This window comes from Tasmannia lanceolata, unplaced genomic scaffold (genome assembly GCF_043159265.1).
Source record: "Tasmannia lanceolata isolate RefF3 unplaced genomic scaffold, GAP_Taslan_0.1 ptg000015l, whole genome shotgun sequence".
Taxonomy (NCBI): Eukaryota; Viridiplantae; Streptophyta; class Magnoliopsida; order Canellales; family Winteraceae; genus Tasmannia; species Tasmannia lanceolata.
In genome coordinates, this window is record NW_027518692.1 from 1804457 (window position 1) to 1825302 (window position 20846).

The following is a 20846-nucleotide window of genomic DNA, read 5'->3' on the forward strand; positions in this document are numbered from 1 at the left end:
CCTACTCATTGAACTGCTAATCGCATCCAATGTCTGGATCTGATCTATCCGTCCATTCCAAGGTCTCTCTATCTCCTATCTACTAGTTCTTATTTGATCTAATATTTCATCAACTCGCTTGTAGGTCTTGTTGCAGAGAAATAATAAATAAAGGGAAACGATATTAGCACAATCATATTTTGATATTTTCACAAACCATCTTGTCTTTTAGTGTTTAAAGAGCAATCAAACGGTTATTACATTTCCCAAAAACCTCTCACGAGCCTATTAAAGAAAAGACAGCTGGGTTTGTGCAAATATCAAAATATGGTTGTGCTGATAACATTTCAATAAATAAAACCATCTCACAATCTACTTACGAATAACAAGGGTAAAAAATGTTCAGAAAAGCTGAAAAGAAACATACGCCCTAAGAAAATGAGAGAAAATATGAAAAGGAGCACTAGAAGGTGAGTCTACAACGCTGCCGTTTCTCTATAATATTTAAATTGAGTGCAGTGGAAATGTTCATGGCCCTGTGAAGAGAGAAGCTCATGAAAGTAATGTGAATATTACAACTCACATGGAAGCCCTTCGGTCTATTCAACACCGAAAGCTTAGCTTGTGCTGAATGAGGCCAACAGTTACAATAATGATTATGATTCCAACTAATGAGCAACTCCTCGGACAGAGTTTTTCAGCTAATCATACATCCCTTCCTGTTCCCAAATATCCACAAGAAAATCTACCATTTCCTGCAAAATCCGATGTGCAGTCACCAATTATAATGACATTTTAAGAATAGGAAGCTAACTTTAATACAAAGAAAGAAAGCCTTACAGAGAGAGGAATTGGCTGATGGAAGGGTTTGTTGGTCCCAAGTAAGCTGTCGTATGATGCATTCCAGCTGCACCAAGAAGATTCTCAGCCAAGAAATGATAAGTAATCACCAACACAAAATATAGGAAGAAAATGACAGGTAGTAACCTACTTGAAAATAATGCATTAAGCTCAGAAATCAACTTTTTTTTGCACATATATGAAACCCTTGGTTTACAGAAACTCGGAGATTGAACTCTAGCACAGTCAAGCTATATTGACTTGCCAATACCCTCATGTATCGAGTGGTAGAGGGCATTCCTTGCGAGCGAGGACTCAGGCTCTAGTGAATTTGACTAGACCAGAGAGTACGGAGTCCATAGTTCCATACTCTGCTTTCATAAAATTTGCTACACATATTGCTATTTCGGCCATGATATACTCACAAAACATACAGGTTGATTTCCAAGTGGAGTTCAGGTTCTAACATTGATATCCAAGTGGGTTCTCAATAACACTTGTAAAGAAATGGGGTTGAAGTTGAGACTAAAGTTGAAAATTTTACAGATGATTAACAATGAACCTACACATCCAACTACCACAAGATGAGTGACAAAGTTGAATTTCAACCCAATGTTCTCAAAAATTCAAACTAAACTATGAAATCAGGCGTTCAGCTACCAAGCTCTCTGGGTTGGCTTAATAACACTACTGGCAGATCTAAAGTAAATGTTTTGAGTTGATCAACTAGGTAATTGAAGCCCCAAAGTGCCCAAATAAACCGAGTCTACTCAGCTGACTTGTTATCCAACAAGCTATGAATTCAATTGAACTGGTCAAGGGCATGCCAATGGGAAAATCGACATACACCAGCACACAGCAACAGGATAATGCTGAAACATTTTTCTATTGGATATTCTACCACCACAGAAGTCTTTTAAACCATCAGAGGTATTCATGCTCAAATATGGATTCGTCCTATAAGCTAAGGGATGGAAACCGAGGCTTTGGCTTCCACAAAAGAAATATATCCAACTGTCTCTCCTTCATACACTAAGTAATTCCCAATAAAAAAAGAGAAAGTGTCATACCTTAATTTGGGTTCTTTAACCTGCTGTGTGTGGCTCTCTGACCGTCTATTTCCAATCCACTGCTGCCTAGTTTGATTCCAGAGGAGAAGACCTGCAGTCAAGACTATGTCATACTAAAAATCTCAAAAAAAAAAAAAAAAAAAAACACAAACAATAAGGAGTAGAGATGGCAACAAAATCAACACCATCTCAGGCCTAAAAAAAAACTTTATACTTACCATGATTCACGAATTCAGGAGGGTTGCTTGTGCTAGCTACTCCGCTATGGGGGTCTAGGGCTTGGTTTGATGTGCTAATTGATGAGATACTTCGCTGAGACTGAATTCCACTGTTATCCATTTCATATGTGCTGGTGCTCCAAAAATCCTCTGATATACTAGTTTTTTTCACAGACCGGCCTTGAATTTTCAGACCCTTTGACGGCTCATCCACAGCGATAATTGGAGTGGACTTAGTACAGCATCCAAGACAACCTCTGCTCTGTTGCAAATCAGGTTTAACCACATAAACGATTAGTACCAGTGTCCTTACACCTAATCACGTTGTCACAACTGCTATTATTAGTGATCCACCAAAAGACCATTATTTGCACGCCACAGAAGAATTAAAGATGCCTCTCGGTTGGCTTGTCAACTCAATCACAACTAAATAGAAATATATGCAACAAAACTACATACTTCTCAAGTTACATCACCAGCAAACAATAGCATGCCACAATTCTATTACAAAAGGTAAATCACAGGACTGCAATTCTTTTAATACTTGCTTGCTTGCTAGGTAAACCAGAGACAGGGTATGTACCAACCATAGTTACCGAACACTTCCAAGTTCGGTGGGAAGCTCGCTTCCACAATGGCTCGCTTTGGAAGCTAAATTCTGCTTCCCAATTTAGGAAAGTCACCCTACTTACATTCTTCCGATTGATTAAGACAGCTTTCTATTTAGGTGATTACTTTTTTCCCTAAAAGAGTGTTTTGCCCTTCTTATAATACTAGAGTGAATTTAGAACTTTTTCCCCTCTTATAAATACCAAAGGAGTGTATTTAGACCTTAAGAAATTAATCTTAAGTTTCAAATAAAACTTAAGTGGATCTTTTTCCAAAAAATAACATTAATACATGTAAATCTATAATTCCCTAATACATGTGATTCTAATCGTGAAGTCTTCTTTACTACATGTAATCCTGGCCTACATTAAACCTTACTAAATATATCCTCATCAATTAATATATGCTTTTTGGTTCATATCCATAGGGTTATTACATGCTTCAGGTTCACTTCCGATGACGCTTCCCACCCATTTCCTCTACTCTTTTTTCGCTTCCTGTATTTTTTTCTTTTTTAGAACCCTCTCTTCCTACTTCTGCTTCTCACACTCACTTCACACTCCTGCGACTATGGTATCAACCAATTTTTTAGAAAGCAGAGGCATGAGTCAAAAAGGTATTGGAGTCGTTAGAAACCTGAAGCATCTAAAAATATAATACAATCTAGGTTCTAGAATCATTACTGAACTTAGAGAGATTACAACCCCCCCCCCCAAAAAAAAAAGAACGAAAGAAAAAAACTCCCCAATCTAAATTGCTGACTTGTTAGAGAAAGGGGGAGTTGTCTAGAGATTCTATTGGGTCACAATTGCATACTAAAAAATTCATCATCACAAAAGCAAAAATTTCCCATAATGGTTTAACATTGAAAACCGTGATATGCATTGTCATGCATGTTTGATAATTCAGTACATACCACATTTCTCATGTAATTCATATAAATAATTATACATAATACATACACTAGATTTCACATGCAATTTACAAAAATATAATTATCTAACGCATACCGGTATACTACTAATACAATTACGGTTTCGGTTTTGCTATGTGTTTCGGTATGTGTTTTGGTGGGGATAGAAATGGAAATGTTTCGATCGTTTCATGTCAGTTTCGATGGAAATTTAATACTATAACTGAATCCTTCCTTTTCAACATAAACCTAATGAAGAGAAACAAATTTTGACACCACAAAGCGACCGCCATGCACACGAGCCCTTACCACATTACCTAAGTATCTCACTACCTACGCTCATATTTTCCTATAAGAAGTCTTCCCCACAGAGCAACTCTTTCCTCCCCAAACCTCCAATATAACTTATCCAAAAGAAAACTAACCTAAACTATAACCCATTTTTTTATAAGGAGAAAGATAATAAATCTGCCCCATATACTTCACAATTAGTAAACTCCTCTGAGTCCTCTCTCTCTCTCTCTCTCTCTCTCACCAAAATTTTATTTTTTCTCCCAAAATGAATAAAACTACCCTCCCTTTTGGTAAACTCCTCTAAAGTCCCCTCTCTTACCAGTGGCTTAATTTTTCTCCCAAAACCCGCTTCCCCACTAGAGCTCGATGCCAGTCGACCACATTCCAAGTGAAATTATAGAAAATCCTTACATACTTTAATCTTCTCATTCATGGAAAGAAGGTCAGAAGTGTATGCTATAATAGATCCTCATATTCTTCTTTAATATTCCCATTCGATAGGAAGATTAGAAGTTTATGCTATGAAAGACGACGGCGTAAGTCGGCCGCTTAAAAAAGCCTATGTCGTTGGGACTTACTAGAACTAAAAGTAGGCGGGTGGAGCTTCCATGATTAGAAAGGGTTTGTATTTTCCAATTTTAGGGAGAAGTGGAGATTGAGGCTAAGGTTGTAGCCCCCAAGGAATAAATCTTTTTCATGAAGGTGGAGATTAGAAAAGAGGATGTAAGCTCAAGGGTTCCCATGGGCTCAATCATTCACCTTACCTTCTTGTTTTGATGCTAGCAAACCTAAATTGATTAGTCTTTATGGACTAATGTGTTGCTTTGAAGTGTTGTGGCTCATACAGAAATTTCATATGTCATATCGCCATTACACAACTCAACACACAACACATGGCTTGAGGATCAACACGCTAATGGAACAAGAAGCTTGTACACACATGGAAGACATCATCATTGGAAGATGTTCGAGTCCAGAGCTCAAGTCAAGGATCCCAAGTTGCCTACCAAGTGCCAATAGAAGCTTGGAGTTGAACTAGCATTGGTGGCCTTCTCATGCAACATTGAAGATGCCCAAGAGATGGAGGAAGCCACATGATTCGAAGAAAGTTGAAGAGTTCACTCGCAAGTCGAAGATGTCCAAGGTAGTGCAAAGGAGCCGATACATTCCAAGAAGACTCAACGGTATCATTTTTAGATTGTATTTGGAGTCCTCTTGATTTAATGTGTTTGCACTTTCAAAGGTTTTCAAAATGGTTTTCATAACAACTTTAACATCTTTGAAAACTATCTACACACTCCCCAAAACATGTTTGAAAACCTTGGACAAAAGCCCAAAGACCATAGCCCAAAGTCCCTAAGATTTCAACTTTAAAATAGATTTTCAAACAGGTCTGGTCGACCGGGGATTCCCTGGCGACCGCGGTAAGGTTACTGGAAATCCAGCACCTTCCGAAATTTAGCGGGCCGGTCAACCGGGGAATTTCGGGCGACCGCGGAGGTGTTCCTGGAAAGTCAGGAACAATCTGTCATGGTTGGGCCGGGCGACCGCGGATAGGTTTTGAGTTTAAATTTTGAGCGGACAGGTAGCCCTCGCTGGGCGACCGCTACGGGGCCGGTCCACCGCGACGGTAAGAAATTTGAAAATTAAAAAGGGCGCCCAATAGGGGCGGGTGACCGCGGTGGCTCGGTCGACCGCGACGGTCGGGCAAACTAGCAGTTGGGGCTTGCGCAGGTTGACTTTTTCAACCCTATTTTTTACAGTTTTGCCCCCAAATGGTCATATTTTCAAATACACTATATATACATCATAAAAACCTATCTAATCAAGCCTTTGAACATTTGAGAAAGATCAAATCCCATTTTCCTTGAGCAAAAACCTTCTTATCAAAAGCAAAACCTCTTTGAACTTGCATTTGCACATTCTATCAAGAGGAACTCCATAGGCTTTACATTTTATCTTCCATGGAGTGATTGTGAGCTAAAGAGTTGTAATCTGCCTATCAAGAGGCAAGAGAGTTCTTTTATTTTTCATTTTCTTCATTGTGAGGGTCTTCTCTTCGGCCTGTTAAGAAAGGTGAAGACATTGTGAGGGTCTACTCTTAGGCCCGTTAAGAAAGGAGAAGACGTTGTAAGAGGGAGTGTCCCCTCGCAAGGCTTCGTGCATAAAGGGTTTTGTCCCCTTTGGAGATTGGAGGAGTTAGGTGTACGGCTTGGAGATTCGCCCATTGAAGAATCTCATTATTTTAGTGGAGCGCCCAAGGAGGTAAACTTGGAAGAGTGGAGTAGGTCTTGTGATAGACCGAACCACTATAAATCTTGTGCCTTGTGGATGCTTCCTTTCCTCCTCTCTCTTGCACTTGTGGTGATTGGTAATCTCTACCCTTTGCTTGCATTTATGTTTTATTAAAACAAGGGTTAAAGCATTCGAGCATAAAGTAGCATCTAAACCCTAGCTTTCATTATCTTGCTTGCTTGAACAAGGGTTAGATTAATTAGCGCTTAATTATTAAATTAATTTTAATAATCCATCTAATTAAGCCTAAAATTTTTAATTAACCAATTCACCCCCCCCTCTCCCCCCTCTTGGATTGTCACACTTGCATTTCAGAGGCGAGTGCAGAGATGGTTACTATGGGAATGCAATGGATGTCATCAATCGAACTTGACCATCAAAGCAAGCTTTAAATCCTCATGGCAGTGAGACTACATGGGATTAGAGCTAGTTTGAGCATTAAAAATAAATATGAGATCAAAATGATATTGTAAAAAAAGTTGTTCTTTAGATCAACCATATACCCCCAACAATTTCGGGATCTTTAACCAAAAGGTATAATAGACTACACAATTACTAGGTACTGGGTGATTTTGGCTTCTCTTTTGATTTGCAAGTTGTGGGTGACTTTGTTCATAGATATTTTCAATTTATATATAGGAGGGTTTGGATGACTGCCCAACACAACGTGTTTTCCGACATTTCACTTAATTAATGTGTGCGATGTTGCTGGATGGATGTCACCCAAGCTGTGGATGCCGTGCACATTAATCAGCCATCGTCATGCTCTTAGTGGGAGGAACAACAATCTAGAGAACTGTTTTTTAATAGGAACAAAGTTTATTAATCAATCCAATATCATACGACGACCCAATCAGGGTGACCAGATAACAACAAATAATCAGGACTGAACTAGAAGCATTTAAGTTCAGATCAGATACTACATCACTAATAATATAGACTACAGAGATCTATATATCCAGGCATACGATCTCTAATAATCAGATACTAGCAAAATACTCCTTAATTAGATAATTTGTCTGCCTAGCCATTTACTGCCCTTTCACGTGACAGAAGAAATCTGATGGGATATCTTTCGATATCATTGCTCTTTAAACCATCTAATAATGTTAAGAGAGTCCCCTTCAGAGAATGACACATAAAAATGGAATCAAAAGCCTCACGCCTTGTCTCAAGGCCAAAGCCTCTGCAACAGTGGAGATCCTCTCTCTCTCTCTCCAAAGGATTGACAAAGGTGAATCTCACCTCCCCACTCCCATTCTAAGAATGCCACCATTACGTGCACCACCGGGATTTCCTTTGCTCACACCATCAAAGTTCATCTTTGTGCATGCCAACGGAAGATAGCGAACACAGTTTCCAGAGAATTCTCCCTCTTGTCGACCAAGCATAAGCCTTCCACATAGCAATAAATGAGTCAACAGATTTTGGCACCAACCACCTGCACCCAAACAGGGATAAAATAAAGCTCCACATTTCAGTAGTGACTGGACAATGGATAAGGAGATGCTTCACTAACTCTTCCGCTCCCATACACAAGCAACATATAGTATGTATGTTTTGGTTCCTATTTATGGGATGATCTAGGTAAGAATTCTGTCGTGGTCTACTGTCCAACTGAAAGCAAGTACTCGTGGTGATGTCTCTGATCCCTCTTGCTTGTATTGAGATCTTACCAACACTTATTAATGGTTACCAGTCTAAACAGTGCCGAAAATAACAGTTTATGGGAGATTCACTACACTGTCTGTCGTCCCAGAATATTATCCTATTGCCACAGCCGACCTTGAATCGGATCCACCTAAAGAACTCTTAGGCAGTACTGTCAACTCCATATGCTTGACTCTCTCCCTCAGCTAGGCTCCTTAGGATCCATTTCCTCCAACCCCGTACTTCTTCATTATTACTTCTCTCCACAAACTTGATTCTTCCATTCCGAACTCCATAACCATTTGCATAAAAGAGCCTGGTTCATCTCCTAAGCCTTCTTATTCCAAATGCACCCACTAGCTTTGGTCTACACACCATATTCAAAGGTACCATGGGATTCTCTTGGGTCTTTCCTCCCCATCATTCCATAAAAATCTTTTCTAAACCCTGTCCAATCATTCCACAACACTAACGGGCACGAGAAAAGTGGTATATAGTAGATAGGAAGATTATCAAGTGCTGATTTTTATCAATGCTATTCATTCTACAAAGGCATATGATGTCAATTGTCAAATGACAAAATACTCCTGCATTTACTAACCTATCAGCCTCCCCATTGGGATCTCTTTTACGTGACAACGGTCAATTTGATGACCCTTTTAATCATTCACAAACCTCATCAAAATCATATACTAGCTTCCATGGGCATGTTTTAAATTTCGGCCAAAATATTTCTATTTCAGCAGCCACCGAAACGAAATCCACTTGGATTTGGAAAAATACCGGATTTCGCCCGAATTTTTGGGATTTTGTTAAAGTTTTTCGATTGAATTATACAAATGACAAAATACTCCTACATTTACTAACCTATCAGGCTCCCCGTTGGGATTTCTTTTACATGACAAAGGTCAATTTGATGACCCTTTTAATCATTCACAAACCTCATCAAAATCATATACTAGCTTCCATGGGCATGTGTTAAATTTCGGCCGAAATATTTCTATTTCAGCAACTACCAAAACGAAATCCACTTAGATTTGGAAAAATACCGGATTTCGCCCGAATTTTTGGGATTTTGTTAAAGTTTTTCGATTGAATTATACAAAACATGCAACTTTTCATATGGGAAGTGATATTTACGCCCCTTTTGATCACTAGGGACACCCAGCGCCAGCGTATCTGAAATACAAGGTGACAACCCAAGAGGGGGCGTGAATTGGCTAATTAAAAAATTTGGGATCTTATTTAAGTGGATTATTAAAATCATTTTACCAATTAAGCCTTAACAAATCTAACCCTTTATCAATCAATAAATATAATGTAAGATAGGGATTAGATATGACTTTATGCTTATATACTCTAACCCTTATTCAATGAAACATAAACACAAGTAAAGGGTAGAGATTACCAAACACCAGAGTGCAAAGAGAATGAGAAGAGAAAACATCCACAAGGCACAAGTTTTATAGTGGTTCGATCACAACTTAACCTACTCCACCTTTTTAATTTTTCCTCCTTGGGATTCTCCACTAAACCAATAAGATTCTTCAATGGGCGAATCTCAAAGCCGTACACCAACTTCTCCTTCAAAGGGATCACACCCTTTCTGCATGAAGCCTTGCGAGGGCAACTCCCTCTTACAATGATTCACCTTTCTTAGCGGGCCGAATCGGAGACCCTCAAACACAAATGAAGAAATAAAAGAAAACAACTCTCAATGCCTCTAGATTAGGCGGATTACAACTTTGAATAGCTCACAAACACTCCAAGGAAGATAAAATGTAAAGCCTATGGAGTACCTCTTGATAGAATGTAAAAATCCAAGTTCAAAGAGGTTTTAACCTTTCATATAAAAGTTTAGGTTCAAGAAGATAGGATTTGATCTTGCAAAAGGTAGAAAAGTTTGGATAGTGTATATCTAGGATGCACGGGTACTCTCCCGGGGCTCCCGTACCCGACACGTATGGGGTGCGGGTACATTCGGGTACGCCCGGATACGTACCCCAATTATTGTTTAAAAAGAACTCCAATTTTGTGCGTGTCGGGTGCGCACCCACGCGTACCCGACACCTCTTGCTTCTCTTATCTGGTTTAAATCCTTCCTGTGCATCTTCTCTCTCCTCTCCTGTACTTAGTATTTACATGTAAACCATTTAAGTAAATGTCCATTTACTTAAGATTTACATGTAAATAACGGAATACCCCCCATTGGATTTTTAAAAAATAGTTTCAAGACCCAAATCTAAAAGGAAAAAAAGTCAATTCTCATGTTCTAGTACAAAATCCGAAGAAAAATGGTCGGGTCAAAATTTTAACTTTCTTAACTTCCAAACGGTGGGGTATTTTCAAATTTAAAAATTCATAAAATCTATCATGTCCAAACATTATTAAATCCCAAAAGTCCGGTATAAAAAATCTCATAATTTGGTCTCTAAAAATTATTCATCTTGTCAGGCACTGGTCAACACACTGGCGACAAACGTTTTTTCTAATGAATGATGGATTGATGCCTCATGTTATGAAATATGGAACTTAAATACTTATGAAATGAAGAGTAATATTAGAATTTTCCATTTTGGTGATGCTATTGTTATTTGATAGTTCTCCAATTATTATTTTTAATTTTTATAAATATATAATAAAATATTAAAATATAATATTATATTCGGCGTACCCGAACGTACACGCACTCGGGTTTTTTTGGAAAATCACGTACCCACATACCCGTGTCGGGTCGTACCCACACCCGTGCTTCATAGGTCATACATATAGCCCACAAGGAAATATGACTGTTTGGGGGTAAAACTGTAAAATACAGGGTTGAAAAAGTCAACCTGCGCAAACCCCAACGGCTCTATTTCCATGTTGCGGCGGTCGACAAAGGCACGGCGGTCGCCCGCCCTTATCGGGCTCTCAATTTGAATTTGAAATTTGATACCAGCGCGGTCGACCGACCCTAGGGCGGTCGCCCGGAGAGGGATACCTGTTTGAAATAATTTTATGGCTCAAAAACACTATCGCGGTCTACCGGACCCATTGCGGTCGTCCGCCAAGCCCAACCTGGATTGATTTCTGGATTTTCAAAAAACATATCTGCGGTCGCCCGGCTTACCCTGGTCGACCGGCCCGATAAATTTCGAGATACCCTGTACTTCCAGGTAGCATCCCGTGGTCGCCCGGCATAGCCCGGTCTACCGGCCCTGAGTGAAATTCCATTTTTAACTTTAAAATCCAGGGGCTTTGAGCTTTGGGCTTGGGCTTAAGTCCTAGGTTTTCAAACACATATTTGGGTGTGTATGGTTTTCAAAGATATAAAAAACTTAGGTATGAAAACCATTTGAAAACCTATTAAAAGTGCATTTAAACATAAAATCAAGAGGACTCCAAATACATTCCAAAAATAAGGACCTTGGAGTCTTCTTAGAATGTCTTGGCTTCTTTGCACTTCCTTGGACTTCTTCAGCTTGAATGAACATCTTGAACTTTGTCTTGGCTCATGTGACTTGTCCTCCAATCTTCAATGCATGTTGAGGTACATGAGGTGTCACCATGGTATGTTCAATTCCAAGCTCCTTCTTGACACTTGCTAGGGTACTTGTGGGACCTTCATGTTGAGCTTCTTGACTTGATCATCTCCAAATGGTGATGACTCCAATGTAGGTGCAAGCTCTTTGTTCCTTGCTTTCTTGATCCACAAACTATGTGTTGAGTTGAGTTGTGTAATGGCGATTATAACATGAAATTCCTGCATATGACACAACACCTCAAGGCAACACATTAGTCCATAAAAGGTAATCAATTTTCTTTGCTAGCATCAAAATTAGAATGTAATGTGAATGATTCACCCATGGGAACCCTTAGGCTTACATTTTCCACCTTTTTTATGATAGCAAATAAATTTATTAGGGAAGAAAGAGATATCAAACAAATAGATGAGTATGCATTATATAATATATACAATAGAGCATAGCTCTCCATCACTATATGCACAAATATAACTAAGACTGTAAAACATATGGTGCATATACAATTTGACTACCTAATCAACTCCCAAAATTCTCCCCCTTTTGGCAACAGCAAAAAGGTAGGGATAAACAAGAGAAAGTACAAGTGGGATGTCAAGATGAAAAATAGCTTGTCTAAGCTATGTGCCTTGTATAGGATATATCATTCAAGCTCATGGAATGCTTATCAAAGAGAAAATAAAAATGAAATGCATGATAAGCCTTCTTCTTTTTTTTATCAAATAATTTGCAAGTTAAGCATAAGAATAGGGGCAATAGACCTTGTGAGCACATCACAATGATCTATAGAAGCATGAAGATATAACCATTTGGCTCTCCCCCTATGAATTTGTCATTGGCCCTAGGTGAAACCTATGTTGTAGGGCATAACATGGCAGAATGATTTGAATAGTTGGGCTTCATTTGCAATTTTTTGAAGCAGATAAGTATCTACCTGAGAAAGGATATGCTCAGATTTATAACTTAATCTTTCAAGTTCACAAATTGCATTATGTAGGGGTTTTCTTGTCATAGGGCATACAAGTTTCTTCCTGAGCATGAACATGCTCAAAGCTATAAAATAACTTTTGAGTTTAAGTTGTTTGGCCCTAGATAGTTATACATTTGCAAGTGGAAGCTCCCCCTGATTATGTGCATCAAATCTAAATGTAAAAGTTCTAAGCACATAGGCCCTAGATTTTAATCACTTTAACCATTCCACATTTGCTCCATTTAAGAGATATTCACAATTTGAACATAAATGAATGAATATTAGACAAAATATGATGACCTTGAATCTAATTCAGTCTAATCAACACATGGATACCAAAATAATGAACAACAAGGGAATACACATCCATGCAACTAAAAGATCATGTATATATATATATATAGGAAACATAAAACTCCATAGACATGGCCAACAAATGGAAGAGACACACCCTCTTCACATCATGTCAAAACATCATCAGAGATACATGAATGCTGGGAGTGAGGAACAAGAACTCATCACCACTACAAAGGATAAAATCACATAATCTCTGAATATGAAAAGGATAATGAACCATAAAGCACAATGCCCCTTTGGGCAAACATCTAAAATCATCCAAACATATGCCAAACGGGCAAATCCATCCACATCTACAAAATGAAAGCCCCTACTGGGCATAAACATCCATCAAGCATAAAACCCTTACTGGGCAACATTCATCACAACATAATAATAATAATATCCAAAAGCTCATCTAGGGCAAGAAGAAATGGAGAAGGATATCCTAGGAGCATTATAGTATACCATTTTTGGTGTACCAACTACAATCCATCTGCTATCAAAAATTGGTGAATTCATTACATCTTTAGAGCAGGCTGATCAAGGGAAGGAGTCGAGGAGTAGTGTCGAAGAGAATGGGATCTTGATATAGCCTGTAATAGCTCATCATGCTCTCTCTCTCTCTCTCTCTCTCTCTCTCTCTCTCTCTCTCTCTCTCTCTCTCTTGTTAGTGGCTAAGGTATCCATTAGTTGCGAATTATCAGTGGCCCTCTGAATATCAGCCCTAGTAAGCCGTCCTATTTCTGCGCTCATCTGGTTAATCCGTCTAACAAGATGCTCATATGATCTCTGAGGCTCAGTAGTCTGTGCTTGCTCATCTTCAGCCTGTCCCCATGGTACTCTACTAGAGCCAACTCTACTGCTACCTCCCCCTGTGGTATCTCTTACTCCCATTTGAATCAAGGTAGAAGAATCAATCACAGGATCAGGCAGTGTGAAGTAGGCCTTCATCAAATCTACTCCGTTATAATTTAGCAATTTAGTGATGAGCATCCGTAGGGTAAACCTCATTTTCCCTTCTTAACTGCTTCATCCATGAATCCTAAGACGACGGAAGTGAAAAAGTGATTTGCGGACGCCCTTTAAAAACACAGTTTTCAACCGTTGCGGTCGACCGGGCTATCGCGGTCGCCCGCCGCGACAAACTTATTTCCTCTTTATTTTGTCCAGGTTGCCTTCCGCGGTCGACCGCCACACCCCTGTTTTCAATTTCTTGATATTTTTCAAGGGATTTTATGGACAAATCGATTTTCTCCAATTTTTCTCGCTTTTATGGGATTCTAATGAACATGTAAACTCGATCCCTAGGCTATGTGAGGACATAAAAAAATTCATTTCTATTTTTCTAACATTTAAGCTCAGGAAAATGAATGGACATATATTTTCAATGTTCTTTGTGGATGTATTTTTTATGGATTTTGCTAGATAAATGTGATACTTGTTTGATCTATGTCTAGCAATATTTGACATGTTAGCTTATCTAGTTTGTGGATGTTAAGTGCACATGTGTGTTTTTACACTTAGATGGAGTTTATTAAAAGATTTTCAATAAAGCGCAACATATAGTCTAAAGAGGTAATTTCTTGTTTTCTTTATAGCCTATAAGTGATATATATATATATATATGATATGATCATGAAGCTCAATAAGCAAGGATACATTCTATTAAAAAAAACATGACTAATGATATGTATCTATGCTTAATTATAAAATGATATATCATTAAAGCACAAGTGATCTAGATACATTGAATGTAACATTGAAATAGTATCTAGATAGAATTCATATGATATAACAATTAAAGCACAACCACATATATCAATAATTTTAAACAATGAGTTGAGTGGGGGATTTTGGAACCCAAATCACTTTGGTTCCAACCAAGATCGTGTGTGGAAGTGTATCTTTTCTTATCCACACAAACTTGTTTGATTTCACAAATCTAAGCCTACACTTAGATTTGTAATGCCCTAATCTACCACAATATGAACATAAATATGAGTGGGTAGATGAGGAGCAACTAGAACCACAAAAATACACATAAGAACATGTATGTTTGTCTTTATCTTCTTATAATCTTTGGTTCTTTAAAGAGAGTTCTTTATTTATTAATTCAAACTCATTCATTTGATTCTTTAGATGATTTATTTGATGAGTAGAATTAACTTTTAAGTTTTTCTTCATTTTCACAAACAATCTTGTATTTTTCATTTAGATCATTGTTTGTGTTTTCAAGGCTTTCTTTTTCTTTTCTAAAGATAGTGCACTTTTTAATTAAGTCATCATTCTTATTAATCAAGATTTTGCTCAAATGACTTAATTTTTTATTTCTTTCCAAGCATTCATTAACTTCCAATTTCCAATTTTCAATTTGTTTTTCCAAATCGAAAATTGAATGTTTGAAAGAATTTTCCATTGCAAAAGATTTTTGTAGTCTTTTTTTGTTCAAAAACAATATTTTTATCATTTGAAGAGATACTACAATTTTTCTCATAAAAAATTTCAAGATTAGTCCAAATATCTTTTGCATTTGTACATGATGAAATTTTCTCAAAAGTATTAGGACAAAGTCCACAACATATTATAATTATAACTTTTGAATTTAATAAAAATAATTTTGCATCATTTTTTGTGCATTTTCTTGGAATAGAAAATCCCCTTTCAATGACATCTAAGATGTCAATGTCTATGGATTTGAGATAGGCAAGCATCTTTACTTTCCAAGCTCTATAATTTGATCCATCAAAAAATGGAGGAATTATAGCGGATTGGCCTAGCTCAAAATCCATTTGGATTGTCACGGATCTTTATCTCTTGTAGATTTTGAATTTAAAATTTCTTTAAGAGCCTATGCTCTGATACCAAATGAAATACAAGGTGACAACCCAAGGGGGGGTGAATTGGCTAATTAAAAAATTTGGGGCTTAATTAAGTGGATTATTAAAATCATTTTACCAATTAAGCCTTAACAAATCTAACCCTTTATCAATCAATAAATATAATGTAGGATATGGATTAGATATGACTTTATGCTTATATACTCTAACCCTTGTTCAATGAAACATAGACACAAGTAAAGGGTAGAGATTACCAAACACCAAAGTGCAAAGAGAAGGAGAAGAGAAAGCATCCACAAGTTTTATAATGTTCGGTCACAACTTGACCTACTCCACTCTTCCAAGTATTCCTCCTTGGGATTCTCCACTAAACCAATAAGATTCTTCAACGGGCAAATCTCAAAGCCGTACACCAACTTCTCCTTCAAAGGGATCACCCTTTCTGCAAGAAGTCTTGCGAGGGTAACTCCCTCTTACAATGATTCACTTTTCTTAGCGGGCCAAATCAGAGACCCTCAAACACAAATGAAGAAATAAAAGAAAAGAACTCTCAATGCCTCTAGATTAGGCTAATTACAACTTTGAATAACTCAAACAGTCCAAGGAAGATAAAATATAAAGCCTATGGAGTACCTCTTGATAGAATGTAAAAATCCAAGTTCAAAGAGGTCTTAACCTTTCATATAAAAGTTTAGGTTCAAGAAGATAGGATTTGATCTTGCAAAAGATTGTTTAGAAAGGTTTAGATAGTATATATATAGCCCCCAAGGAATATGACCGTTTGGGGGTAAAACTGTAAAATACAGGGTTTAAAAAGTCAACATGCGCAAGCCCCAACAGCTCTATTTCCATGTCGCGGCGGTCGACCGAGGCACGGCGGTCGCCCGCCCTTATCAGGCTCTCAATTTGAATTTCAAATTTCATATCAGCGAGGTCGACCGGCCCTAGGGCGGTCGCCCGGTAAGGGCTACCTGTTTGAAATAAATTTTCAGCTCAAAAACACTATCGCGGTCGACCGGACCCATTGCGGTCGTCCGCCAAGCCAACCTGGATTGATTTCTGAATTTCTAGAAAACATAACCGCGGTCGACCGGCCTGATAAATTTCGAGATGCCCTGGACTTCCAGGTAGCATCCCGCGGTCGCCCGGCATAGCCTGGTCGACCGGCCGTGAGTGAAATTCCATTTTTAACTTTAAAATCCAGGGGCTTTGGGCTTTGATCTTGGGCTTAAGTCTTAGGTTTTCAAACACATATTTGGCTGTGTGTATGGTTTTCAAAGATAAAAAAAACTTAGGTATGAAAACGTATTGAAAGTGCATTTAAACATAAAATCAAGAGGACTAGAAATACATTCTAAAAATAAGGACTTTGAGTCTTCTTCGAATGTCTTGGCTCCTTTGCACTTCCTTGGACTTCAACTTGAATGAACATCTTGAACTTTGTCTTGGCTCATGTGACTTGTCCTCTGATCTTCAATGCATGTTGAGGTACATGAGGTGTCACCATGGTATGTTCAATTCCAAGCTCCTTCTTGACACTTGCTGGGGAACTTGTGGGATCTTCATGTTGAGCTTCTTGACTTGATCATCTCCAAATGGTGATGATGCCAATGTAGGTGCAAGCTCTTTGTTCCTAGCTTTCTTGATCCACAAGCTATGTGTTGAGTTGAGTTGTGTAATGGCGATTATGACATGAAATTCCTATATATGACACAACACCTCAAGGCAACACATTAGTCCATAAAAGCTAATCAATTTTGTTTGCTAGCATCAAAACAAGAAGGTAAGGTGAATGATTAACCCATGGAAACCCTTGGGCTTACAGTATCAATGACTAAAGGGGGGCTAATGTACTTGACGTCAGAAAAATCCAGTGGGTTTGATTGCCCCGTACACTGGCGCTGGGTGTCCCTTGTGATCAAAAGGGGCGTAAATATCACTTCCCAAAAATAGCAAAGTTTCTGTCGAAATGTCGACATTTAAATAAATAAAAAAATGACAGAAATCAACCCCACTCGTAAGAAAAGAGAAGAATAACGAGATTCCTTTAAGATTTTTCTAAAAACAATAAAAAAATAAAAAGGAAAACTAATGGTGAAGTATCTTACCTGGATTTCAACCATGATTTCGTACCGAAATGTTTCCACTTTCCATGATTTTGCAAGATTTCAGTCGACATTTCGTACCAAAACCGAAATGTTCCCATTTTGTTGATGACTGAAACCAAAACCGACATTTAAAACCTTATCCATGTGTAACCCTGCCATTCAAACATTATCTAATTACATTTGGAGAATCACCTTCAACATATGAATCACCCATTAAAAAGGCGATCAATAGTCTAACTCCCCACCCCAAGATAATGTTTTTGCCTCAATTGAATTCCTTTCTCCCAACGGGCCAGCAAAGGTGAGCCTAACCTCAACATTCCCATCTATTATGATGCCTTTAATTCCTGCTCTTATTGGAATCCCCTTGCTTGCTCTATCAAAGTTCATCTTTTATACTCCACAATCGAGGGATTTCCCTTAGGCATTGGTTTAAGCTTAGGGAGGAAACTCTTCAAATAATAATTCCACTTTCTTAGAATCATTGAAGCTTGCACGCCTTACACGCCTTGAAAAAATCCATCGTTACAACCCACTCCATCTCTCTACCAGTCAACTTCTTGTGTCATAGTATTTGTAATCTTTCTTCCAAAAGTCCCTGTGTCCCTTACAACTAAATCGTCCACCGTGTGGATGTAGACACAGCTTCCCCAACTTTCTTCCTCTTGTTGACCAACCCAAGGCCTTCTATGAATAAAAGGAATCAATCAATACTGGCATAACCCATTGATGGTCGAACATAGAGAATGGACAGAATCGGTCGAACATAGAGAACGGACGGTATCGGTTCCCCCTCTTCTCCTCTTAAATCTCTCCAACTCTCTTTTCTAAAATAGTAAAAGAACAAAATGAGCGCTGGAGGTCACACATCCTAGCATTATTCATAAAAAATTTCAAGAGCAACCTTGTGACTATTACCTTGAAAAGCGCACGTGCACCTTACAAATGTCTAAAAGATGATGTTGAATGGAATACGTACATGGATTCGCATCATTATACATTAATGGACTTCAAGCTTATCTCTTAACCAAGGTTTCAGGTTTCGGCTTTGGTATGCATTTTAAGTCATGACAGACAACATATGGAATTTTTTAATGGAAATTACATAAAATCACAAATACATATGGAAACATATGCAAATGATGGACATGGAAGATGAAACTTCAGGGAGTGCTAAAATAAGAACAAATACACACTCAAAAACAATAACATTATAAAAAAACAACCCATAATAATTTAACAAAATCAAACACCAAGTGACATGAGTTGTCGCACATATCTAACAATTCAGTGCAAACCATATTTCACTTCTAATTCATATAAATATTTATAAGTAATACACACCACATTTCACATGCATTTCATATAAATATAATTATGTGACACATGATGATACAGTATACCACTAATATAGTAATTTAAAAAGAAATTTTTCTTTTAAAAATAAATTTTAAATTTGATAAAAAATTATGACAAATATAGAAAAAATGATAAATTATAACATAAATTTTATGTACGACAAAGCATGACTAGATCTGCAAATCTTGATTTTGTTAGTTTTCCTAAATGTTTAATGATTTTTTAATTAATAATTATAATAATATAAAGTAGAGTATTTAACATTACAATATTATGAATTGTGTTATTTATATAATTTTTTATATTTAATTTTTTTTTAGGTTTTTTGCATAGTATTTATTATTTTCTAATATTTTTACAAGAAATTAATTGTTTTCTCTATTTTTAAATAAAATATACAAATTTCTAGTATTTCATCATGGGTCATCTTAAATTTCAATCAAATGCATATGTTTGCCATGTTTTGTGATTTTATAAGATTTTCATCAAAATTTACACCTGAAACATACATTTCGAAGTTCTAACCGAAATAATGTAATGCATACCATAGTTGCCAGAGTGGGAAGCGAGTACGAGAAGCAATGAGTGAAACGAAAGCACGAAGCGGGGGGTTTAGAAAAGAGAAACTGCGGGAAGCAAGAAGCTCTAACGAAAGTAAAGAGAAAATGTGTGCGAAGGTCATTGAAAGTCAACATGAGGCATGTAGGAAACTTATTGGGAGAGTAAGTAAATAGAAAGAGTAGGATTGTAGTAGGTTAGGGAGGAACGGTTAATATAGATAAGGATTACAATTAGAAAAGAAGAATTCATGACTACTTAGAATTACACATTTTAGGAATTTACAATTTCACATGTATTATTCATGTATATTGTTAGAAGTAATGTAATAGTCTTAAGGGCATAGTGGTCATTTTGTATGTTCTCCCTTTATATAAATACATTAGTAAGGGGAGCTCCCACTCACAACTCTTTTCTCCTATATTCTTCTTTTCTTCAACCTCTAACATGGTATCAGAGCCCTAGGGTTACCCTAGGAATCCATTGAGGACCATCGTCCTCCTTCCCTCCATTCAACCCTAAAATCCTAACCTAAACGGAACCCCAACCCTAACCTCACCAGCCGTCTCCCTCTTCTGTCTCCACGCTCCTCCCTTGCCACCATCTCGCACCCAACCCGCCGCCTCCCACCACCCCATCTCCCACTCCACCCCCTCCTCCCCCCTCCATGGCACCCCCTACCTTCCACACCCCCCCCCCCCCCGCGGGTCCCACCTAGGCTCTTCCCGACCCCCCACCCACGCCCGTAAAACCCACCCAAGTTTATTCCCTCGCCTCCCCTCCCTCCGTAACCCCCCACCCACGCCCATAAAACCCATCCCGACCCTCCTCTCCCTCCGTAACCCCCCACCCACCCCCGTAAAACCCATCCCGACCCTCCAACCCCTCTGTAACCCCTCCTCCTACCTTTTCCCACCCCCCCCCCCCCCAATCTCCTCCGTACAGACCATCCCTCCATTTCTGGACCCCAAACCCCTTCGAAAACCCCATTTCCAGCCCCCTTTGCCCCTTCTCACACTCTCCCCTCCCCTAATCTCTATATTCCCCCCTTCTTTTAGTCTTTTCTCCTTGTTTCTCTAAGCCTTTTTCTCTCTTCTCCCAGTTCTCTCTGAGTTTTCCCCCTTATCATGGTCTAAATATATCCTTTTACCTCTCCCAGTCTCCGCGGCTCCGATTTTCGTGCGATCTTCCATGTCTCGGGTTTTCTCTTACCTTCCCTCGAAGCCGCGCTCTCTATCTTGGACCCGTTGAGTAGTCCTTTGCCATAGTTCTTTGTGGAGTTG

At 38.3% G+C, this 20846-nt stretch overlaps 1 protein-coding gene across 2 annotated transcripts in view; it reads right to left on the reverse strand.

The window, feature by feature from the left end:
* Positions 1-371: 371 nt before the first annotated feature.
* Positions 372-20846, reverse strand: part of LOC143846465 (uncharacterized) — a 61103-nt gene continuing 40628 nt past the window's right edge. The window contains exons 3-6 of one of the 2 annotated variants that reach the window (XM_077354897.1): positions 2108-2369; positions 1890-1980; positions 820-886; positions 372-734 (exon numbers count right to left, since the gene is read on the reverse strand). In XM_077354897.1, coding sequence (XP_077211012.1) covers positions 681-734; positions 820-886; positions 1890-1980; positions 2108-2369 — 474 coding nt within the window. In that variant the 3' untranslated portion in view covers positions 372-680. The remainder of the gene's footprint in view (positions 735-819; positions 887-1889; positions 1981-2107; positions 2370-20846) is intronic. The other variant, XM_077354898.1, reaches the window with a different exon arrangement.